This window comes from Erpetoichthys calabaricus, chromosome 5 (genome assembly GCF_900747795.2).
Source record: "Erpetoichthys calabaricus chromosome 5, fErpCal1.3, whole genome shotgun sequence".
NCBI classification, from domain to species: domain Eukaryota; kingdom Metazoa; phylum Chordata; class Cladistia; order Polypteriformes; family Polypteridae; genus Erpetoichthys; species Erpetoichthys calabaricus.
Genome location: NC_041398.2, coordinates 241516460 through 241543175, shown reverse-complemented (window position 1 = coordinate 241543175; position 26716 = coordinate 241516460). Strand labels below are relative to the sequence as shown.

General features: G+C 40.6%; 1 protein-coding gene across 3 annotated transcripts in view; it reads right to left on the bottom strand.

Annotated features, from left to right (window-relative positions):
* lrba (LPS responsive beige-like anchor protein) overlaps window positions 1–26716 on the bottom strand; it is an 830448-nt gene that overhangs the window by 18125 nt on the left and 785607 nt on the right. For all 3 annotated transcript variants that reach the window (XM_051928096.1, XM_051928098.1, XM_051928097.1), the window contains exon 54: window positions 21878–22074. In XM_051928096.1, coding sequence (XP_051784056.1) covers window positions 21878–22074 — 197 coding nt within the window. The remainder of the gene's footprint in view (window positions 1–21877; window positions 22075–26716) is intronic.

Here is a 26716-nt window from a genome sequence, read left to right as displayed (position 1 = left end):
ATGGCTGCCAGTGGCACTGGGACACTCGTGTTTATTGATGATGTGACACAGGACAGAAGCAGCCGAATGAATTCTGAGGTGTTCAGAGACATACTGTCTGCTCAAATCCAGCTAAATACAGCAGTCAAATTGATTCAAGATACAGATGGACAATGACCCAAAACATACAGCCAAAGCAACCCAGGAGTTTATTAAAGCAAAGAAGTGGAAAATTCTTGAATGGCCAAGTCAGTCACCTGATCTTAACCCAATTGAGCAGGCATTTCACTTGTTGAAGACTAAACTTCAGACAGAAAGGCCCACAAACAAACAGCAACTGAAAGTCGCTGCAGTAAAGGCCTGGCAGAGCATTAAAAAGGAGGAAACCCAACATCTGGTGATGTCCAGGAGTTCAAGACTTCAGGCTGTCATTGCCAGCAAAGGGTTTTCAACCAAGTATTAGAAATGAACATTTGATTTCCAGTTATTTCATTTGTCCAATTACTTTTGAGCCCCTGAAATGAAGGGATTGTATTCAAAAAATGCTTTAGTTGCCTCACATTTTTCTGCAATCGTTTTGTTCACCCCACTGAATTAAAGCTGAAAGTCTGCACTTCAACTGCATCTGAGTTGTTTCATTTCAAATTCATTGTGGTAACGTACAGAACCAAAATTAGAAAAAAGTTGTCTCTGTCCAAATATTTATGGACCTAACTGTATCTAATGACTCATTCTCATAAAGTCAAACAGGCTTGACTTTGTCTTTAGTTGTGGGGTGGGCTCTGTGTGTGGGACAGCGAACAACCAATCAGCACTCAGCCAGGAGGGCAATGCATAGAATGAAGCAACGAGGGATAAGGAATACAAAAATGGACAAAAAAAAAAGGCAGAGATTGAGGCTGAACTCTGAGCGCCTGCTCAAAAGCCTTCACACGTCCACCGGCTTCATCTGTCAGCACATTATCGATTGTCACAAAAAAAGGGGATGAATTCACAAAACTTTGGAAATGTGAAACTGTCCTTGAAAAGTCATACCGGGATTATAGCCAGAGTTTACCGCAGCAGCCTAAGGCTCCATTAAAATCTTTTTCTGTAGCAAATTTATTGGGTTCACAAGCAACCTCGCTCACAGAATATCTATCTTGTGAAAATCCGCCTTGTGGCCAGTTAGACAAACTTGTTTATTCTCATTGACCCAGGATGCTTTGTGAGGTTAGTGTTGACACACGTCGTACATCCCGGGTGGTTCTGGGATAGGTCGCCATGCCAACATAAGCGCTTCAAAACAACAAATAAGTATGGTGTTGCAGCAAGACGGTGAATATTTCCAATTTTTTCCCTTGACCATAAAATGAAGAAAAAAAAAGTTATTTTTCGTATTCTCCGAAGCTTAAAACATATATTTGGATGCAAACTTATTGAAAATCCATTCAGGAAAGGCTACAAAAAATTAACAAAGACTGCGAATTAAAGCAATAACGCTGATCTGTCAGAGGCTGTTAGAAGCGATGGGAGTTCTGGAGACACAGAGAGAAAGAAAGATAAAGGAATACTGGGCTACTGGGACTTTGTTTTTCATCGCTGTTTGGTGCTGCTGCCTGATTGAGATATATATACACATATAAATATCTACATTACACACACATATATAAATATATACACACATAGACATACATAGCTGATAGCTAAAAACTAGGATAAAACAGATGGCTACTGTACTGGTGATGCCTCACAGAGAAGGTGACACAAACATTTCAGCTGACATCAACAGGGAAGTGCACTGCTCACAGTGGTCAGAGACGGGCTCTGGGTGGCTGGGCTGATAGATGGAGCTCTCCATTTAGCTCATGCCATAAAGCGCTCGCTGCCCACTGGCAGTTCACTGCACTGCAAACCTTCGAACTGAGATGCATCGTGGTGCAGGTCTACAGCAAATCACTTGGTGATATGGATGGGACTCGCACTGTGGATGAGTGGAGTATAATGGAGACGCTGTGCAGAGAAGGGCTGACAACTGATGTCACCATCACACACACACACAAATGCAAACTACTGGTCAGAAGTTTTAGAACAGCTCAGATTTTCCAGTTTTTCCTCAAATTTAATCAGCTGAAATGCAATGAATGACTGAAAATGGTGCAAAGGTAATAATAATAATAATAATTCTTTGCATTTATATAGCGCTTTTCTCACTACTCAAAGCGCTCAGCAATTGCAGGTTAAGGGCCTCGCTCAAGGGCCCAACAGAGCAGAGTCCCTTTTGGCATTTTACGGGATTCGAACTGGCAACCTTCTGATTGCCAGTGCAGATCCCTAACCTCAGAGCCACCACTCCTCCTGATAAACTGCCTTACTCTGCCAGTAAACTGCCAGAGATTTAAATTTAAAGTTTAGGTTAGCAAATATTAAGTAATCAACAGAAGTTCGGACACCTGTGCAAATTGTTTGCTTCTACTTGCAGGGCTTAAGTTACTTTAATTGCTGCAAAACATCTGTAGATTGTGACCCATTAGTTGTTCCCTAAAGAAGGCCCATTTGTAATATTCTGAAATTTCCTTTTTTCCAGTTTTTGCTAAATTTGATTTAATTTGAAGAAAAACTGTGGTGTTCTAAACTTTTGACCAGGTAGTGTGTATGTGTGAGTAGATAGATTAAGAGACAGATATGACAGACAGATAGATAGATGTGTAAGGTGCTATATAATAGATAAATAGATAGATGTGAAAGGCACTATATAATAGACAGATAGATAGATGTGAAAGGCACTATATAATATATAGATGTGAAAGGCGCTATATAATAGATAGATGTGAAAAGGGGCTATATAACAGATAGATAGACAGATAGATATGAAAGGGACTATATGATAGATAGATAGATGTGAAAGGCGCTATATAATAGACATAGATGTGAAAGGCGCTATATAATAGATAGATGTGAAAGGCACTATATAATAGATAGATATGAAAGGGACTATATGATAGATGTGAAAGGCGCTATATAACAGATAGACAGATATGAAAGGAACTATTAGATAGATAGATAGATAGATAGATAGATAGATAGATAGATAGATAGATAGATAGATAGATAGATAGATGTGAAAGGGACTATATGATAGATAGACAGATGTGAAAGGTGCTATATAATAGATAGATAAATGTGAAAGGCACTATATAACAGATAGATAGATATAGATATGAAAGGGACTATATGATAGATAGATAGATGTGAAAGGTGCTATATAATAGATAGATTCTGTATGTATAAAGTCTGGCTATATAAAGTTAAGTCTATACTTATATGTTCGAACTTTGACAATATATGTTCAGAAACGACATTATATATTTAATCCTTGACTTTATGTGTTCAGGAATAAGTTTATATATTCAGACTCAGGTTCAGAAAATCAATATATTTGCCTGTCAGGCACCCCATAACATCCACTTGGTTTGTTGCCAATAGTTGAATTGGTTTTGCGGTTACTGTTCCGTCTGTCACTTCTGTTGTTTGAGGCCCAATAGTGTAGTGGTTAGTGAACTGACCAGTTCAAAGAAGACACTTCATCTTCCCAAATGTAGACATTGTTTTCACGCTTTACCAGACTTTGACCTGTCACAAATGTTCGTGGTGAGCAATCTTTCTCCAAGCTCAGGTTAGAGAAGAATTGGCTCTGATCCACAACGGGACAGAAAATACTGAATCACTTGACTCTGAAGTCAACTGAGAGTGATCAGATTTTAGTGATCTGATCAAGGACTCTGCTGCAAAGAAATCTAGAAAAGTACAATTTTGAAAAGTAAGCATTTCACTGTATTAATATACAGAATGACCCACGCAGTATTTGATAATCCTATATTTGTAGCCATTTCTAATAGGGCTCTATAGTGAACTTTTCAAACTTTGGTTTGTGATGGTCACTTGTCATCTGTGTAATAATGGCTAATTAAAGATATAAGCTTTGATACCGCATACTTTGTCTCTTATGATTTCAGAGTAAGCTTGTATTTTTTTTCTCATCTCAGATTTTGCTATTCATTTTAAAGCTAAGGCTGTGAAGTCATCATTTACTATGTGACTCTGAGACCTTGAATTTGATGTGTACAGCACCCACCGTATATTATGTAAGTAGGGCTCCAAATATGTCTCCCACCTTTCCTTAATCCAGCCCTGTGGAGTGTTGTCTCACTGACCCATAATTTGACATCCCCTACAATTTATAGCTGTATAAACTGAAATACTCGGGCAACGAGACCAGCAACTACATTTGTCACGTTTGACATCCCCTCCGACTAGAAGTCGTGTAATGTGACATCGGCTTAAGCCATTAAGCTTTAAATCCTACCGCTGGATCCCTTTCGTGTTTTCCAAAACAGTTTGCCTTATCCATCTGTTCTCTGCTTTGATAAAATAATTTTTCAGTCAAAACCCTTTTACGCCTTCAAAGTTGTGTGAAGTGAGGTTGAGAATAAAAGAAACTGTTAAAGATCAAAAGCATATGAAGTTGTTAAATTTGACAGAAAATAAGATGTGCGAGAATAATTATTGAAAAGAATCATGGACTCAAGGTTTCCTCCACTTACTTCTGCCTTGTACCCAGGGCTGCCAGGACAGGCTCCAGCCTGTTGAACCCTTCCATTGGATTAAGCCGGTTTGAGAATGTTAGGCTATTCATTCATTTGTTAAGACTTTTTGCAAGCTACATGTTTGTACTTGTGAGGGTCATGGTTGCCACATGCTAAATTAGACAGAGCAGGCCATTTGATCCCCTAAGACCAGTCTTCAGGAATGTGTGTGGAATACCAAGGTACTTCCAGACTAATAAAAAGATCCCTTAAGTGTGACCTTGATGTTCACCCATGCCTGGCACAGCAATAGTAAATGGCCAAACTACTGGAGAATTTTTAAATTTAGCTAAAACTCACAAAAATGAAAAGCTTAGTGCTGATCAAGTTACCTTAATGTGACACTAAATTGAATGTGAGGGACTTAATTCTCTTATACTATTAAAGGGCTCTATGAAAAGTATTTGATATGAGAGGGACTATACAAAAAAAAAAAATTGCTCAATAGCTTATCATTTTCAAAGGGAACGATTTTGTCCACCAGATTCCACTGACGTGTGCCACAGTCATTAAGGTCTCAAAAATGCGTTTTCAGATCTGTCCAGTTATTCGACATCTTGCCTTCATTATGTACCAAAAAACATTCCAACAACCGTCTGCGCTCTTTGATGGCTTCAAACTGCCCCAAATGCCAATTTGCTCCCCACCTGAAGACCAAAAAAAAAAACACTTCTCAAGCTGTCAGGTAACACATGAGTTAGATGAGTGGAGTCTGCTTTTATTTTGCAGCTGTCCGGAGCCAGCGGTTATATGCCGAGCACTGCACCCCACTGTACTCAATGGGGGTCTGGAAGTTTGCCACATCACTGGGGGAGCCTAAGTGGGAGGGTCAGGGACATAAATCAGGAGTGCTCCTTTCCAGCAGGCTAATGAGCCCGGAGCAGTCTGGCAGGGGAACATGCTGACACTTTTCAGAACAAGCGCCTTGAGCTGAATATCAGATTGCTACAGCTAGAATGAGGAAAGCTACACATGAGCGAAACAGCAGACCACATAACGAACAAAGAAATAGGATTTTCTTTTCAGGCTTCCTGGGGTTCCTTATTAACTACATTAAACAAGAGTAGTGGAATATGCAACACATCCAAATAGGTCAAAGAAAAAGAAGCTCTGCTGAAGTGCAATCGGCTAGATTAGATAGATAGATAGATAGATAGATAGATAGATAGATAGATAGATAGATAGATAGATAGATAGATAGATAGATAGATAGATAGATAGATAGATAGATAGATAGATAGATAGATAGATAGATAGATAGATAGATAGATAGATAGATAGATAGATAATGAAAGGCACTATATAATTAATAGATAGATAGATAGATAGAGATAGATAGATAGATAGATAGATAGATAGATAGATAGATAGATAGATAGATAGATAATGAAAGGCACTATATGATAGATAGATAGAGATAGATAGATATGAAAGGCACTATATGATAGATAGATAGAGATAGATAGATATGAAAGGCACTATATGATAGATAGATAGATAGATAGATAGATAGATAGATAGATAGATAGATAGATAGATAGATAGACACTATATAATAGATAGATAGATATGAAAGGCACTATATAATAGATAGATAGATAGATAGATAGATAGATAGATAGATAGATAGATAGATAGATAGATAGATAGATAGATAATGAAAGGCACTATATAATTAATAGATAGATAGATAGATAGATAGATAGATAGATAGATAGATAGATAGATAGATAGATAGATAGATAGATAGATAGATAGATAATGAAAGGCACTATATGATAGATAGATAGAGATAGATAGATATGAAAGGCACTATATGATAGATAGATAGAGATAGATAGATATGAAAGGCACTATATGATAGATAGATAGATAGATAGATAGATAGATAGATAGATAGACACTATATAATAGATAGATAGATATGAAAGGCACTATATAATAGATAGATAGATAGATAGATAGATAGATAGATAGATAGATAGATAGATAGATATGAAAGGCACTATATAATAGATAGATAGAGATAGATAGATATGAAAGGCACTATATGATAGATAGATAGAGATAGATAGATATGAAAGGCACTATATGATAGATAGATAGATAGATAGATAGATAGATAGATAGATAGATAGATAGATAGATAGATAGATAGATAGACACTATATAATAGATAGATAGATAGATATGAAAGGCACTATATAATAGATAGATAGATAGATAGATAGATAGATAGATAGATAGATAGATAGATAGATAGATAGATATGAAAGGCACTATATAATAGATAGATAGATAGATAGATAGATAGATAGATAGATAGATAGATAGATAGATAGATAGATAGATAGATAGATAAACTTTATTAATCCCAAGAGGAAATTCACAAATACAGGCTAATACACCTGCATTGTCACACTTTGTTAAAGTTCATTACAAAAAACATAACAGCTAATGTCAGTTATACAGAAATTCAGCACACAAAAGGAGTGCTTTTTAAACACATTGAAGGAGTCCAAATTTCAAATGGAGGTGGGCAGCTAGATACACCAGCTATGAGCTACACATGAAGAATCTGGATTGGGATATGATGCCAGTCAGGGGTGGCATCACCAGATCCCTTTCATCAGTAGACCTGAGAGGGCCAAAAAGAGCACAGGACCACATATATGTAGGAGGCTGACCCACTAACTGCTGCTCTGTAGGCCAGCATCAAAGATTTGAACTTCATATGTTCCACTACAGGAGGTCAATGTAGTGATCTGACATGAGAGAAGTGATATGTGCCCACCTCAGCTGGTTGAATACCAAAGGCGTGCTGTAGTCTGAATCATCTACAGTGGCTTGGTGACACGTGCCAGTACTCCTACCATGTCTCACCAGATGTGACAAGACCAAAGCCTGGACCAGGAACTGTGCTGCACACTGTTGTCAGAGAATCTATGGTCCGATCTTACGAATGTTGTACAGACTGAAGACCAAGAGACAGCTGGTCATCAATCAACACTCTTAAGGCTGTGTACAGACTTGGCTGGTGTTAGTGATAATGAGCTGAGCTGAACAGAGATGGGATGTTGAACAGACAGATGATCTGGAGTAACAAAGATGTCTGTCTTTCTCAGGTTGAGCCAGACATGCTGTTCCTTCATACACATCTATATACTGTATATAAAATTCTTTTCGCGTTTGAAACGGAAATTACGTATGACCACGCAATATGGAAATTACGTATGAAATGGAAATTACGTATGACCACAGAACATATTATAATACAGGAACTAATCACTTCGTTTGTGGACACCATTTTTATATCGTCTTTACGAATTGTTATTATTTGTGTGGAAGTTATTTTACTGATATTGAAAAGAAGTAAACAGAAACACGCCGATCTATCCCATAGAAGTGCGCCCCACGTCGTCCTCTCCCAGCCCTCCTCTCTGGACTACAATGCTGAGCTGTTTGCCGCCAAGTTTTATTTATTCATCCACGTGACTGTTGCAGAAACTGACACATTTTACCCTTTTTTTTAGTTGGCAGTACTTGATAGTAGAAGAGATGAGGAAAACAGCTTTGCGTCTTTCTACTTTTTAACTGCGCCAAGCTGTAAACAATGTGAAGACGAGACCGCCTTCAGCTGCGAGGGGTCGTGTGAACAAAGTGGACGCTGGGAGGAGTGGAATATCTGGCTGCTCCGCCGGGTCGAGAGCTTCGTAGTTTTGGGCAGCGTCCTCTCTTCTCGCATTGTTTGTGACACTTCAAGTGCCCCGTTGGCTCCTGGGAGAGTGGAAACCTTAGCGAATGAGTGTAATCGGCGCCATCAAAGCAGGACTCTGTTTGTAAATTGCCCTACACAACTACTTACTGTCCCTTAAGGTGAGTTCAGGTCACTAAAACCCCGCAACATTCAAGGTTGCTTTTGTGATGAATTATTTTAAAAGTAAATCACAGCCACGTAATGCAAGGTCGTCAGGCAGAAATTTGGACAATCACACAGAAAATGTAATTTCTGTACCACACCTGTCATGTAGCGCCTTTCACAAGTTATCTACTACCGAGAGATGATCCAAATACATTTTAGCTGCTGTTAGTACTACTTACCTGTTGTGGTATAGCGTTTTTAAAATGTAGTTAACCCGAAACCACTCCAGTGGTGCTCAATGTATCTTTACTTCTTAAATGTTAATGTTTTACTGTTTAATAACTTTTAGAATACATTTTATTTTTTTCCCTTGCACTCAGTGAGCGAAGCCACTGGGTAATCAGCTAGTCCTCTTTAATAAAACCCCTGTGTGCGTCTTCTGGTGAAGTGCGCATGCGCGGGGCACGGTGTGATGCTTCAAAGGCCGCCTGATGCGTCACACAAGACAGAGAGGGCTGGACCTATAAAATATCTCGCGGAAGATCCAATCGGATTTCGGTAAATGAGGTAAGGCCTAAAACATAAAACACGAAAAAATCTAATCGGGTACTGAGACGCGGAGACCATCTTCCCCATTGTCGTGCAAGTGTTCACTCTGAGGATGTCAGATTTGCGATTAAGAAGCTTGGCCCGGTAAAATGTAAAGTAAAAGTAGATTTATTTTCGCGCACATTACATCAGTTGCTGGGGAGAATCTGCTGACTGCCCACTGTTGTGACAGAAAATTAAATACATATTACGGACAGCAGAGCCAGTATTACTGTCAGAGAAAATTACAGGCATTTTACGGAAAAAATTTAATGAGGTAAAAGGTCCCTTGCCATTTAATATGGACTGTTCCTACTAATGTTTATGGACTACTGTTCTAGCGCCCGTTATTGTAATGGGCTTAATGTCTAGTATATATATATAAAATCCAACATCTGTCTGTATGTCTGTCTGCTTTTCATGAGAGAACTACTTAATAGATTTATATTTTTTTCTATAATTTGCTTGAACATTCAGGGATGATTTTTATGACTTCTCTCATTGCACTAAGTATCATAGTTCACTTGCGATACTGATTTACAATATAATACAACATTTATTTATATAGCACATTTTCATACAAAAAGTAGCTCAAAGTGCTTTACATAATGAAGAAAATAAAAATAAAAATATATTTATATTAATATTTATTTGCACAAATCTGAGAGAGAGGCCCTCCTCACTCACTCAAGTACCAGCCTCCGTTCGAGTCGGTGTACCTCACGTCACGTGTTGGAGCGTACCTTGGCCTCCGCTTAGCTAGTGATACCTGTTTGTTCAGCAGACATTATCATCTGGAGATTGTTAAGGAGTAACGTTTGATGTTTTTGAGAGAGATCAGAGCTATGGGTGTTTTAGAGGGTACCTGCCGATTGCCAGAGATATCATGGCCACGTGCTCTTCTCTCCACGTGGGGGACGCTCTCCCATCAGAGCTGAACACGATCAGATACAGTGCCAATATTTGACGCTTGGCCAGAATTACATTTTTTTTTATTAACTTTTAAAGTTTGTCCTGTTTCACTACTAGGGACAGCTAGTATATAATATATACAGTATACTGTACTGTGTGTGTGTATATATATATATATATATATATATATATATATATATATATATATACACACAAACACACAATATATATATTTTCTAGAGCTGAAATTAAAAAAAGATGAAGTAACTTGCTTAGAGCGGAGTCTTGAACCAGAAATGTTGGGGTTTAAAACTCAGAGCTTTAGGCTAAAACTCTCAGTGATGTGTGACTACAAAAGACTGTGGAAGTTGTGCATATGGACATTTGACCTCAAGGTTACATCCTGTTATAGTGAATACTGAAGTATAATTTTTAGAATAATGAATACTGTTTGTGGGCCTGGACAAACGTTCATAGAACATCATGTTAAACGAATCTCACTTTAATGAAATGTAAACCTCAGTATAACAAAGTTTTTTCTAACCAAAATGGCCACCAAAGATAATAATGTGATGCAAAAAATATTTAATGTCACTCTTATGCTTTCCATGCCGAGTCTCCAGAACCCTGCCTCAAAGACAGTCTGTTGTGAAATTTCCGGTCTCGGGCAGTCTCAGCGAGCGTGTAGGCGTGACATTATACACATAGCTGAATTCTGAGTTAGTGCTCCATCGAGCGTCCACGTGGGTAGTTGTGTTGCGTGTGGATACCTTACTGTTCAAGTTTCATAGCACTTCTCAAAGTTTTCTTTGAGATGAACAAAAAAAAGTGAGAATGGTGTCAGTTTACCTTCATCTTCATCTAAAGTTTCATTTTCATACTGTGTTCGTACCTGTAATTCTATTTTTAAAAAAATTGCATCAAATGCCTCCTTTCATTCTGTACATTTACTTTATTACTGTATATAGTCAGGTCCAGTCTCAAGACTTCATTCAAAATAGGAGCTCTTAGGAGCCATGGCATGGGCGACCATGCTGCTTTTGCTCCCATATTCAGATTAGAAGAACACCAGTGGCCACGGAATCACAGATGTGGCAGATGTGGTCTGGAGAAGACAGATCAGGAGAGTGTGAGGAAGAGCAGCTCAAAGCCCAGTGTTAAATGTTAAACATTGTGCGACAAGCATGGTACGTGGAAAACCTGCTCCTGCAGAAGACAACCAACTGCTTTCCCCTGGATTTACAGTTCAATAGAAGCAGCAGTGCAGCTACGGAGCTGTCCTTGTGTCACTGCTGTTAGACATGGCAAATTGCAGTTGACCCCGGTCACAACAGTATATGTATTTTCCCCATATTTGTTATAATGATATTTCCATTATAACTAAACAAGGGGGCTCCGCCCCCTGCTCGCTTCGCTCGCCTACCCCCGGCGTTGGGTATCTTGAAATACATTAGTCGAGCTCGTTCGTTTTGGAGCCGTGCCCGCCTTGCCCGCGGCATTTCAGATGTGCGTTGTAGGCGCCTGCGTTCATTGATTTTATCCAGGCGGGCTCGTGTTTGTATCATTGAGCTGTATTGTGTTTGAATGTGGTGTAAAGCGTTCAGCGGTTTGTACAATCCCAAGCAGAACATTATTCCTAACTGCACTCCGCAGTAGTGCCACTCATGATATGGCTGTGACGCCTGCACCTTCAGTTTGCAGTAGTGCCACTCACAATATGGCGGTGACGCCTGCGCCGTCCGTACTATGTCGGGTTTCACTATGCTGTGTAGGCACCTTTGCCTTTCGTACTTTCCCGCGCCTTCCGTACAATCTTTCTGGACCTGTGGAGCCTCCGTGGCCTCTTCCGTTTGAATCTGGGCTGCAGCGCAGAATCCTCTTTTCTGTGTGACTGTGTCGTTAGTCGTTAGCTATGGGCGCGTTGTTGCTTCATTTCTCATTCATGTCAGTTGAGCTCTTTCGTGTTTGGGCCGTGACTCTTTCATTCGCGGTGGATAGGACTTCGCTTGCAGTTTATGAGACGCGCACTGTACGCACCGGCGCAGTATGTCTCATGGTCCCATCGCTGTGTACCTGCGTCCACGCCATCCGGTTTTTGTCGTGTGCCTGCGTCCATGCCATCCGGTTTACCATTCTCGGTTAGTAATATGGATGTGTTTATGGTCCCTAGACTTTCGTTATAATGGGATTCCAGCTATAATAGATTTTATTTTTTTTTAATTCTCAAATTTAGGGATGTGTGGGATCAAACACTACTATACATGTGTAAATTATACAGATAACAAAGCAATTTTTGACTTCCTTGTCTTTGTACTTACAGAATACACTTTTATTTTATTGGAAAAAACAACTCCTGAAGAGACACCAGTCCATTAACAGGGCCCAATCGCATGGTTAGAATTGCCAATCCATTTATCCAAAAATATTATTACACAATAACTCATAGCTTTTCTAACATAAATATATCAAATGCACTGCAAGAATTCTAAATTAGGCTATTTTATTTTTAACTCTGCATGCCCCTGCACCAATTCACACTGCGGCCATGATCATTTGTGATAGACAGCTGCGCAAAATTCTAATTTGTTGCCTAATTCATAATGAACTAGACGACCAATTTCACTTCTCCATTTAAAATGACATAAAAAATGTGATGGAGATTACACTCGTAAACAAACATCTAGCAATACTTTCCCCAATGCACCATGAGTAATAAAACTCAACAGTCATTTAATAATTGGGCCAAAAACTTAAAATCTCCAGGGCAAAAGAAAGCATATGATCAACAGTCCTGAGGGGGAGAAAAAAGAAAGAATGAAAGAAAACAGTTTCTGTGCAGCTCTGATTACACCGTCGAGCTTTCCCAGGCAGGCAGGAAGTCTCTCAGTAATTTTCTAGTGTCGTACTGGATGAACAAGAAATCTGCCCTCTCTGCTTGATGATTTTAAATGGCAAACCCCTTTCAACATCCTGCAATTTCTGCTGAGCTTTGACAAGCCGTGTGAATCAAAGAATGTTCCTGCATGCTGGATTGGACCAAGGGAGCAAACTCTGTGACCTGTGGGAGCTGCCTTTCTCCACTCTGGAGTGCCTGTGGGCAGGAGGCCCTTAATCTGAACGTTCTGTCTTAATCACAATATCGCAAGTCTTGCATGATGAAGTGCAGGGGCTCTGGGGACTTGTGGGCTATTTTAGGAAGGCATCCAAACTGTACGTCTGTTTGTCACCAGTCATTGTGAGGGTTTCTGGTGGCTCAGGTACTACACTTTCATTTTACAGACACAAACCCACAGACACTTTTTTTTTATAAGCTGCTCCCAGACCACACAAAGAAAGCAGTTTTTAAATGGGCAGTAATGTGACTGATGTTAGGGAAGGGGATACTTGTTCATCTAATTAATAGGATATGCATGCCAGTAAAAGACATGGGAACTGACAAAAATCAAGAATCCCTCAGGAAATCACCGGCCTATGTCATGAGGAAATTCAAAAAATAAACAAAACATTTCCTGCATAAGTATGAGGTAAAGGGACAAAAAGCTTCTGAAACAGTAAAATGACGCTGAAGTTAGCATCGGCTGTGACACAGCCAGCCCCCTCATAGTTACAACGTGCACACTGAAGGATGGAGGCTTGGTAAGCAAAACAACAACATTTACTTTGCAGTTCAACTGGAAAACATGTCCAGAATCACAAGGTTCACTTTAACTAGATGTGACTTGCATGCTTATTGTATAAACAGTTATGTAATCAAACAGCCAGAGACTTATTTTATTTTTCCTCCCTGTCAGAAGTGGGCAGCTGTGTATAATAATCCTAATGAACTTCAAAACATGAAATATGCATAATTAACAATAAAAAAAAAAAGTTGAACCTACAGGAAATCAGCCACAGTACTAAGAAAGAAGACCCATTCAGTAAACACGTGAAAAACGTGTTTCGAATCACTTTGCTAATACTACAGAGGAAAAGGGCAAAATTAAAAGAAATAAGACCTCACGTTTCCATATACTGTATATATATATTGTATATACTGTGTATATATCTCTCTCTATTTATATATATACTAGCCACGTGCGCCCAACTACGTTGCGTGTGTTAAAGTTGTCTTTGAAGGGCTCCCTGTTAAAACGCGGCTGCCAGTCGTGAACTGGGCCCTTCGTCGCACAGCATTATGATTTTTTATAAGGGAAACAAAATTACAAAACAAAACCCTTGGACATTGATTCGATAGGAACGGCCTACTCGGAATCACTGTCCGAATAGTAATTATGTGGTGGTGTAGGAGCATTTCTGCTTCTCTCCGTTCACAGTCCGTCTCGTTTTCATGACGCTGTCGTTTCCTCTCACGATCTCTTCTCAACCTTTCTCCAATCTCGCAGGTTGCTTTGTGGCAATTTAAAGAGTAAGGAAGAACCAATGCTTCTTTCTTGAACTCCAAACGCCGACTGATGGAAAATCACAGAAGTGTGTCCGACTTATATACTCTGACTGCCGACTCCAAGAAGTGGGTGAACATTCGATTTGGACGAAGTGCTGCCAACGACGGTCGATAGAAACACAAAAAACCACAGTCTCGACAACGAAGCAGGTGTCGACACCAGATCTAAAAACAAAGCATGGTGTCGACGCCAGATCTAAACACAAAGAGTGGTATCGACAGTGTTTGTAAACAAAAGTAACAACCAAGGTGTTGTGTATTCATCCAGTACAAACAGCACGTAGTCTCCTTTAGTTCAATCCTCTTTAATCACCACACTCCAACCTCATCCAACGATCCTCACCCTCACTTCCTCTCCTCCTCCATCACTACTGCCCTCTACTGAACACAGCAGGAACACCACACAAGGCAGTGAATTCACGGACAAACAAAGATCAAGATCCAAATGAAGATTATATATAAAGATATATATATCTCCAATACAGGGTGTTGAGGGGGTCCAGTTTGGTGGGCTCAGGATTGGGTCACTGCTTTTTGCAGATGATGTTGTCCTGTTTGCTTCATCAGGCCGTGATCTTCAGCTCTCTCTGGATCGGTTCGCAGCCGAGTGTGAAGCGGCTGGGATGAGAATCAGCACCTCCAAATCCGAGACCATGGTCCTCAGCCGGAAAAGGGTGGAGTGCCCTCTCAGGGTTGGTAGCGAGATCCTGCCCCAAGTGGAGGAGTTCAAGTATCTCGGGGTCTTGTTCACGAGTGAGGGAAGAATGGAGCGTGAGATCGACAGGTGGATCGGTGTGGCATCCGCAGTAATGCGGGCATTGCATCGGTCTGTCGTGGTGAAAAAGGAGCTGAGCCGCAAGGCGAAGCTCTCAGTTTACCAGTCGATCTATGTTCCTACCCTCACCTATGGTCATGAGCTATGGGTAGTGACCGAAAGAACGAGATCGCGAATACAAGCGGCTGAAATGAGTTTCCTCCGCAGGGTGTCTGGGCTTTCCCTTGAAGATAGGGTGAGAAGCTCAGTCATCCGGGAGGGGCTCAGAGTAGAGCCGCTGCTCCTCCGCATCGAGAGGAGTCAGATGAGGTGGCTCGGGCATCTGATCAGGATGCCTCCTGGACGCCTCCCTGGTGAGGTGTTCTGGGCACGTCCAACCGGGAGGAGGCCCCGGGGAAGACCCAGGACACACTGGAGGGACTATGTCTCTCGACTGGCCTGGGAACGCCTTGGGATTCTCCCGGAAGACCTAGAAGAAGTGGCCGGGGAGAGGGAAGTCTGGGCATCTCTGCTCAAGCTGCTGCCCCCGCGACCCGACCTCGGATAAGCGGGAGACAATGGATGGATGGATGGATATATCTCCAATGTCTGTCTGTCTGTGTCTGTGTCTGTGTGCTTTTCACGAGAGAACTACTTAATGGATTTTATCAGGTTTTTTTTCTATAGTTTGCTTGAACATTCCAGGTGATTTTACGACCTCTCTCATTGCGCTAAGTATCATAGTTCGTTTGTGGTACCAATTTATTCACGCTAATCCGAGACAGAGGGAGGGGCAAACGTGATGTCAGGAGTGGGGAGCCTGGCGGGGCCCTCCTCACTCACACGCCAGCCTCCATTCGAGTCGGTGTACCTCTCGCATCGTGTCCAATTACTTTTGAGCCCCTGAAATGAAGGGATTGTGTTACAAAAATGCTTTAGTTGCCTCACATTTTTATGTAATCGTTTTGTTCACCCCACTGAATTAAAGCTGAAAGTCTGCACTTCAACTGCATCGGAGTTGTTTCACTTAAAATTCATTGTGATAATATGCAGAACCAAAATTAGAAAAAAGTTGTCTCTGTCCAAATATTTATGGACCTAACTGTATAAGTAAAGGTATGTGATAAGGTTTGCATATTGATAGCTAGAAATCCACAAAGGGAGAACAAATGAATGGCATATCTTAAATTAGTCGTTTATTCCTGAGCTTTCAACACCTACCAGGTGTCATCATCAGAGGAAAATGATTAGACATTCAGGAATCAAAGGCAATATATAGCAAAAGAAGAAGGGGTAGGTAGATGGATGTAGGGGGCGGTGATTAGTAAGGTGGGGTTTGGAGGATGTTGGTCATAAAGTCTTTTTTATTATTTGGATGTTCTTCTTTTTAATGGCTTAAATGGCTTTTTATATGAGTGCCACTGCTTTCTGGCAGTCTTAGTATTTGCCCTGAATCTTACTAGCACCGTGTCCCAGTTAAAAGTGCATCTGGTCGAATTGGTATGTGTATATATCTCAGACCGTGGGTCTTTCCTTCTGACAGAATTGCGATGCTCTTGTGTGGGTATTGTGCGTGTTTTTGATGTTTGTTCCATGAATACAGCTGTGCATGAACCACATTGTATGCTGTAAACCGCATTCTGTGTGTCTGCTGCAGATTTCTTGCTTTTGGCATTAAAAAGAACTGTTCGTAGAGTGTTTAATGCTTTATATGCTACTTTAACGCCTGATCTGGAGAGGATGTATGCTGCGGTTTAAGATACACCACAGCTATATATTGCCCTTGATTCCTGGATGTCTAACCATTTTCCTCTGATGATGACACCTGGTGGGTCTTGAAAGTTCTGGAATAAATGACTATTTTAAGATACGCGATTCATTGTTTCTTCCTTTGTAGATATATATTTGCACACACACTATATATATTTCAATAACTGCAATGAAAAAAGATGAAGTGCATTGCTTAGAACTGACTCTTGAACCAGAACGTTTGGGGTTTAAAATCCAAACTTTAGGATAAAACCTTCAGCGATGTGTGATTACAAAAAGACTGTGCATGTGGACAAATGATTTTCTGAGTGCCTAATAATAGTTTTTGCTTGTTTTTAAATTGTCCGACTTATATAATCCAATTCAGGGTTGTGTGGGATCAAACATTACAATACATGTGTAATCATACAGAAAATAATACTTCTAATGATCTTCAAAACATGAAGTATACAGAATTAACAATTTAAAAAGTTGCAGCCAGAGTACTAATGAAGAGGACCCATTCAAGTGATGGTGCAATCTACTGTTTCAAACCTCTCCACTAATATTATTGACAAAAATGGCAAAAACATAAAATAAAAGAATTACCAAACTTCACTACAGCCTTCTAAATCAACATGAACAATATTAAATCTATCCTAAAATCCTTTTGCTGAGTTTACGGAGCTGTAAGGTCACACAGAAAGAGGTCTGAAGTGGGAGTTCCAAGTCCATAAATCCAATTACTGAGAATCAGACCGCAAGCAAAAGCATGCTCCTTAAATATGACTCAAAGTTTACGTCAGATGAATTCTGAAGTTGATTACTTCTAATGGGATGTGAAGTGCTATGTAAACACCTTCTGGGCTGATGATTAAACCAATCACAGCAACAAATCACGCAGGAGAAGGCTGAATATGATCCTGTTTAAAGAGCTGCTCCATTGTGAGATTCAGGCCCTACAAAGTGGCAAGCTTCCAGAACTAGCTTTTAAATTCCGTTGAAACAAAAACGTGAGCCACCCCTGCTTATGTTTAACAACCCACCGGCCTTATTTTATACAGCCCCATTTATACGGTACAGACATGGAGTTGTTCAGGTCGCACCGCAACTCAGTAGTGGGGATTGAACCAGCCAGCCTTGAGATTTAATGTCTAATGTCTTATCTGCCAGAACACACCGTCCACTATCGGAACAAAAGTTGCACATGACAAGGCAAGAAGTGCAATAAGGACTGAAGCCAGGAAGCTCTTCTTTATGCAATGAGTTGTGGGAGTCAGAAAAACTACCAAGATATGTAGACAAGCAGAAACCCTGAAACCATCGAGCTTGATAGACTGATTGGTCTCAAAATTGTCAAGTTCTTACATTTGATGTCCTTATGTTCTCAGGAGCTTATTAGAACTGCAAATATTTCCTATATTTGACAACCTGACTCTGTGAAGGTTAGTCCAATTTGTTACCAGTGGGCTAGTAGTATCAATTCAAGAGCGGCCCACCGATACAACAAGCTAATTAAAGGGACAGGCTCAGTTATAGGATGCACTCTGAACCACACCACCCCACCACCCAACCTGAGGTCGCAGAAAAGGAGAGAATTAAACATTTTGAAGGAGGGCTGCACCTCCTCTCTTTCACACAGCAATACTGTAAACTAATGATTCAGCAGAAGTGTGTGAAGAAACAGTACACGGGCTCCACTATACAGACAGCAATATGCCTGCATAGCACCTCACTGGGACTGGGACTGACAAGTCAGAGGTTTTCTTTCTTTTTAGTCATTCTGATGTGTGTTTAGACCATATTTTGTGTGTATAATTACAGTATCTATTTATCTACCTATTTATGGATTTACTAGGGGGTTCGCCCCCTGCTCGCTTTGCTTTCCAACCCCCCCTCGGCCTGCGCTACGCACCACCCACTTCGCGTCTCTGCCGCTCATGTTGTGAAGAGGGAGGCTGAACACATCCCAAGGAGATGTGGTCGCTCCTCTAAAACCCCCTCTTAAAGGGTGATACAATGGGAAACAAATGTTTTTTAACCTCCTTTTTGCTCGATCAGCTGCAGCTGCTGCCATGCCACATAATCTGCATTTAGCGCAGTGCTTCGAACATTTAAAAGCCTGTACAGCAGCTGTCCTATTAATTCTTGGTCTTTTATTTCCGGCCCTGGGAGTGGTTAAATCTCTTGGCACAAAGTCTCGTCTCGCGCGTTGTGAGTTCTTAAAATTTTTTTCGTTTATAATTTTAAAAACAGAATAAGATTTTTTCCTTTGGGGATATCTTAAAGACAAGGCCCACGCGCATCCTATTGACAGTTTGGAGGATCTGTGCCTGGCGATTGTTGAGGAGTTCGGGAAAGTTCCTCTGCAAATGTGCCGAGACTAATTTGATGCTGTAGCCAGAAGACTCCGAGCCTGTATCCAACTGAATGGAGGACAAGTGGGACATTACATGGAAAATCAGTGAATTAATTCAATGTAGGTTCCTTTTCATTTACTACAAGATATTTCAAACAATTCTTTTGTCTTGCATTGATTTCCTGCATTGCATTAAAATTTGCATAATTAGATCTGGACCACCCTTTATTTATATTATATATATATATATATATATATATATATATATATATATATATATATAGTGGGATATGGCCGGCCATTCATCCCGGCCAATACCTCAGGCCGCCAGGTGGAGCCCTCTCTGTAGCGTGGAAGTGCCCCGAATGCCAGCAGGGAATTATGGACAATGGAGTGTTTATTCACAGCCATACTGGATACCATGGGGGCCGCCAGAGGACGCTGCAGGGAGAAGTAAGGACTATTTTCCCTACACCCCGGAAGTACGTCCCAGTCACATGGACAGAAGAAACGATGTGTTTCCGGGATGAAAAAGAACAGTTTTCACCTGACCCGGAAGTGTTAAGAATCGCATGGACTAAGGGATCAGAAACACTTCCGGGTCAAGCACTTTAAAAGGACTGTGGGAAATCCCAGCAGTGAGCTGAGTTGGGAGGCAGGGTGGCTAAGCGTCTGGGAGTGGAGGATTGTTTATTGGAGATTTGTGGAGTGGTGGTGCTTTGTGCACATTTATTATTATAACAAATAACATTTTGGACTTTTATCTGGTGTCTGACATATTGTCCGAAGGTTCAAGGGAGCGAGAGTGCCCCCAATCTGTCACAAAATATATATTATATATATATATTATATATATATATATATATATATATATATATATATATATATATATATATATATATATATATATATAGTACTGTGCAAAAGTTTTAGGCAGGTGTGAAAAAATGCTGTAAACAAAGAATGCTTTCAAAAATGGAAGTGTTAATCATTTATTTTCATCAATCAACAAAATGCAGTGAATCAACAAAAGAAAAATCTAAATCAAATCAATATTTGGTGTGACCACCCTTTGCCTTCAAAACAGCATCAATTCTTCTAGGTACACTTGCACACAGTTTTTGAAGGAACTCGGCTGGTAGGTTGTTCCAAACATCTTGGAGAACTAACCACAGATGATCTGTGGATGTAGGCTTCCTCACATCCTTCTGTCTCTTCATGTAATCCCAGACACACTCGATGATGTTGAGATCAGGGCTCTGTGGGGGCCATACCATCACTTCCAGGACTTCTTGTTCTTCTTTATGCTGAAGATAGTTCTTAATGACTTTGGTTGTATGTTTGGGGTTGTTGTCCTGCTGCAGAATAAATTTGGGGCCAATCATATGCCTCCCTGATGGTATTGCATGATGGATAAGTATCTGCCTGTATTTCTCAGCATTGAGAACACCATTAATCCTGACCAAATCTCCAACTCAATTTGCAGAAACGCAGTCCCAAACGTTCAAGGAACCTCCACCATGCTTCACTGTTGCCTGCAGACACTCATTATTGTACCGCTCTCCAGCCCTTCGACGAACAAACTGCCGTCTGCTACAGCCAAATATTGACTCATCAGTCCAGAGCACCTGCTGCCATTTTTCTGCACCCCAGTTCCTATGTTTTCGTGCATACTTGAGTCGCTTGGCCTTGTTTCCACGTCGGAGTTATGGCTTTTTGGCTGCAACTCTTCCATTAAGACCACTTCTGGCCAGACTTCTCCGGACAATACATGGGTGTACCTGGGTCCCACTGGTTTCTGCCAGTTCTGAGCTGATGGCAGTGCTGGACATCTTCCGATTTCGAAGGGTAATAAGCTTGATGTGTCTTTCATCTGCTGCACTAAGTTTCCTTGGCCGACCACTGCGTCTACGATCCTCAACGTTGCCCGTTTCTTTGTGCTTCTTCAAAAGAGCTTGAACAGCACATCTTGAAACCCCAGTCTGCTTTGAAATCTTTTTCTGGGAGAGACCTTGCTGATGCAGTAGAACTACCTCGTGTCTTGTTGCTGTGCTCAATCTTGCCATGACATGAAACTGTCTTCCATAACCTCACCTTGGTAGCAGAGTTTGCTGTTCCTCACCCAGTTTTAAGCCTCCTACACAGCTGTTTCTGTTTCAGTTAATGACTGTGTTTCAACCTACGTGTGACATTGATGATCATTAGCACCTGTTTGGTACAATTGGTTGATCAGACACCTGACTAGAATCCTACAAAATCCCTGACTTTGTGCAAGTGGACCTGTAAGAATTGATGCTGATTTGAAGGCAAAAGGTAGTAACACCAAATATTGATTTGATTTAGATTTTTCTTTTGTTCACTCACTTTGCATTTTGTAAATTGATAACGATAAACAATCAGTATTTATATTTCTGAAAGCATTCTTTGTTTACAGCATTTTTTCACACCTGCCTAAAACTTTTGCACAGTACTGTATATATAGTAGATTTATATAAAAAGCTTCTGTAGGAACCCAAATCTTCCCCTGAGGACAAATAAAGTTGTATCTCCCTGCACATCTAAAACAGTTGAGCAAACCGCATCAAGTGCATTTAACACGTATACCCACCTTGATATTCTCTTCCACATCCATGTGACCCAACAGTTTTCCGTTTATACTGAACATGCAGAACGATCCCTTTTCATAGTAGACCAAACAGTGTCCTTCAGTCGAGCACTGGACAAGACGTGGCTGCATGTAGTTTTCTGGACTTTCCAGGGTACGCAACAGGTCTCCATTCATGGAATGTATCAAACAGGGACCCTCTGATGTAGGGAAAGAGAGAGAGAAAAAGAAGCCGTTAGCAGACGAGTAAAGCTATTTCTCTTACAAAGATGACCACTGCATGAAGAGTACTTCTTTCCATCTGGTTTTGAGATTTCTTTGGTTATATTATTTAACAGTCTTTTCAGTTTGGGGATTATGGCTCTCACTGTGGTTCGGTGGAGTCTTAGAAATAACTTTTAAGACTGGTTGACAAACAGCTTCTTTCTGACCTCTTTAGGAATAATCTTTGATCACTGCCTTATTGGCTTGTTGAATCTTTGTCCTTCTGACTCTGATGAGAAGGGTTAAAATAAGTGAGAGTCATATTGAGCAGTACTGGCTAAAATCAAACATGGCTGTGTTTAATCAGCTGACTCTAAATATCTCTTAAATTGTGAGGATTCAATTAGGAGGCAATAATTTTTCATACAGTGAAAAACATCAATCGTTTGCAGTTAGTGCAGAATGCAGCTGCTAGAATCCTTACCAGGAAAAGAAAATCCGAACACATTTCTCCAGTTTTGATGTCACTACACTGGTTACCTGTGTCATTCAGAATTGACTTTAAAATTCTGCTTATGGTTTATAAAGCTTTAAATAATCTCGCCCCGTCTTATATATCGGAATGTCTGACACCTTATATTCCAAATCGCAACCTCAGATCCTCAACTGAGTGTCTCCTTAGAATTCCAAGAGCAAAACTTAAAAGAAGTGGTGAGGCGGCCTTCTGCTGTTATGCACCTAAAATCTGGAATAGCCTGCCAGTAGGAATTCGCCAGGCTAATACAGTGGAGCACTTTAAAAAACTGCTGAAAACACATTACTTTAACATGGCCTTCTCATAACTTCACTGTAATTTAATCCTGACACTCTGTATATCCAATTCATTATAATAACGATTCATTCAAAATTTGTACTAACCCCTACTCTCTCTTCTGTTTCCTTTTCCGGTGTCCTATTGGTGGTGGCTTGTGCCACCACCATCTACCCAAAGCACCATGATGTTCCAACAATGATGGATGGATTAAAAGCCAGAAGTCTGTATAACCATCAGCATCAAGTGACTCCATGAGAACCCTAACTACAAAGAGGACTATTTCATTTATGTTAGGTAGAATGCCCAAAGGGGACTGGGCGGTCTCGTGGCCTGGAACCCCTACAGATTTTATTTTTTTCTCCAGCCTTCTGGAGGTTTTTTTTGTTTTTTCTGTCCACCCTGGCCATCGGACCTTACTCCTTTTTATGTTAACTAAGGTTGTCTTATTTTAATTTCTTATTTGTCTTTTATTCTTCTTTTCTTCATTATGTAAAGCACTTTGAGCTACTTTTTGTATGAAAATGTGCTATATAAATAAATGTTGTTGTTGTTGTAGTTGGCACTGGATAATGTTGTCTATTAGAAAAATTAAATAAGTCAAAATATGTGGTGCTTGTCTATTATTTAACACCAGGAGGGTTCAAAAAGTAAAGGCAATTTGAAAATTACACTGTAACTGCATCAAATATGACACATTCGCAATGGCTTATAGGGAGTTCGAGCACATGGCACAGCACACTTGCATTAGTCTAGTTAAAGCCATGGTCAAATTAACTTGGAGACCCCTCTGCAGGATTGCACCACTGTTGAACAACGTGCCGTATTGAGGTTTCTTTGGGCAGAGGGAGTGAAACCTGCAGAAATTCGCAGAAGAATGCTGGCTCAGTACAAAAGAGAAAACCGCACAACTCAGCGAAAAGTTTATGAAAGGTTTACAGTGGGAAAATCAAATGGAACCAACGAAGCTCGATCTGGTTGACCATCACTTCCATAAAAGCCCACATCGACATCAGACAAGACCGATGGATTACATTGTCCACTGTTGCTGCACACTTGGATATCAGCTGTGGATCTGCACGCTATCGAGCATGATGACTCTGGATACCGTGACGTTTGTGCAAGATGGGTACTCAAACAGCTAACTGATCTGAATTTCATCAGGTGCACCAACAAACATAGTAGCCCTGATTCCAATGATCATTATGGCAATTAAAGAACCCACCACAGACAGAAGAAGATAAGAAACAAATAAAGGAACCAGAGAACGCTGCTGGATATGAACAGTCAAGGCCATTAGAACCTCACAGTACTAGAAGTCAGCACAATTAAAAAGTGCCAGAGACAAATGCAGTAGGAGACCAACTAACAATAAAGGCTTTCTAAAATAAATGGAAATCTACAAGACGACAGGAGAGATGTGAAAAAGAATTCCAGAGTCTGAAGTCTTTTATCTCTCAGTAGGAATGAAAGAGACAAATGGCAGTTTTAGTTATTTGTAGCAAGAGTGTTACTTGTAAGGCCAAATTGAATGTAACAGCATAGCCACAAAAAAAAAATGCAATCACTATGGAATATGATAGGACCCTGGGGAGGAAATTTAGGAGCCCGGATGCTGGATGTAATCGAGATGAAAAGCCAAGTGCAGGGAAGAAACTGGCAGCCTTTTCACCTCTGCACATTCAATGAATTATTCAAATCTGCCTGAACAAAAAAAAAAGCAGGATGAAAATATGATTTATAGAGAAGAAGAAAACAGAGGGGTGTCAAAAGCATCACATCGGTTACACACGACAAAAGCCAGGAGTTTTAGAGTACACTGCCTTGATAGCAGTAAGCAGAAGTGCCTGTGTGGCTGTGAGATTGCCATTATTATTATCTGAATGATGCAAGAGAAGACCACCGTAATTTAATGTCTGATTTTACCCAGATAGTTTTGGTGGATGGTGGGACCTTCAAATCTTGACTTGATGTTATTTTGAACAATCTAGGTGAGCAGTATGAACATTCTTGTAGGAGTGAATGGCCTGGCCTTGTCACAATTGTTCTAATTTTTTTTTAATCACGTCTGATGGTAGAGGCCCAAAGTGAAAACTCCTCAACTCTGAATTAAATAGTCTGGAGAAATACCATCAAACATCAAAAATATGAGTTAGTTCTGCAAGCTGCTGTCTGAATTTAAGCTCAGTTCTGACTCAGTGGAGGCCAAATCAGTCCCAAACATGACGGGCCAGTCTAACAGGCCTGAGGACTGCTCCTACCGTACAGCATCCAGAGGAAAGTACAAATTCAATTTATTAGGTGTTGTCATTACAATATTGTCACGTCCTTCACCAAGTGGGCAGCACTTGTGGATGAAATCACACCAACAGGGAGAAGTACAGGTGTGTACTGACCACGGCTATTTGAAGAACCTTTTTATTTGAAACGGTTTACTGCACCATTGACAATCATGAGCTTGGCCTCTGAGATCTTTTTGCAACACCATTTGAGCTCAGAACTTTAGATGACAGCATTTGGTCTTTATTGCTTCAGAAACTGAGTTTTTGGATTTGAGGCTTCAATCCCAGGTAACAAAATATACATCAAAAATATACTTGATGGTCAAATGTTTGTGGACACTTGACCATCACACCTATATGAAGTTGTTGGAAGTTCCATTCCAAAACCATGAGCATTAATATGGAGTTGCCCCCTTATATGCCCTCCAGTGACTATTGTAGCCTACTATCTCCTGGAAAGGCTTTCCACAAGATTGTGTATATAGGGGAATTTGTGCCCATTTAGCCAAAAGAGCATTTGTGAGGTGCGGTACTGCGGTTGGATGAGAAGACGTGCCTTACTATCAGGAATATAATGTATCCCAAACGTGTTCAGTAGGGTTGAGGTCAAGGTTCTCTGCAGTTCACTCAAGTTACTCCACCTCTTTATGGACCTGGTTTTGTGTGTCAGGGCACAGTCATGCTGCCTTCCCCAAACTGTTGCCACAATGTTGGAAGTGCACGGTTGTTGAAATTTTTTTTGTATGCTGTAGCATTAACAGTGCCCTTCACCTGAACCAGGGGCCTGAGCCCAAACCCTGAAAACAGCCCCAGATCATTATCCTTCACCCTCCAAACTTTACAGTAAAAGCACTATGTAGTCTGAAAGTCAGTGTTCTCCTGGCATCGGCCAAACCCAGATGGGTTCATCAGGATTTCAGACAGTGATGCATGATTCATCACTCCAGAGCACACGTTTCCTCTTCTCCAGAGTCCAGTGGTAGTGCGCTTTGCACCACTCCATCTGATGCCTGGCATTACTCATAGTGATCTAGGGTTTGCATGCAGCTACTTAGCCATGGAAACCCATTTCATGAAGTTCCTGGCACACGCTTCTTGTGCTCATGTTGCTTCCAGGGGCAGTCTGGAACTTTGTTGTGAGATGCCAAAGAGCATAGGGAGAAGAGAGAAGTGTGTGCATTGCAACAGGTACACATGTCGTAAATGTAGGAAGGACGGTCCTTGCGTGTGTGTGAACTGTTAACATTTGAATATGATGATTGCTGAACTGACCTTTCTGTACTATTCTTTCCTCCGCATGTCCTGGAGTACAAAAAAAACACCACCATACAGCAACATGTGGGGACATGCAAGATCAGGGGGGAAAAAAAACCAAAAAAAAAACCACGCGGTCACTGCTTACAATTGCAAGGAGGCATGCAAATGAATTTGAATAATATGAATAATGTCCTCACAGGTGGCGCTGTGGTAGTGCTGCTGCTTTGCAGTAAGGAGACTGTGGAAAATTGTGGGTTCGCTTCCCGGTTCCTCCCTGTGTGGATAGCG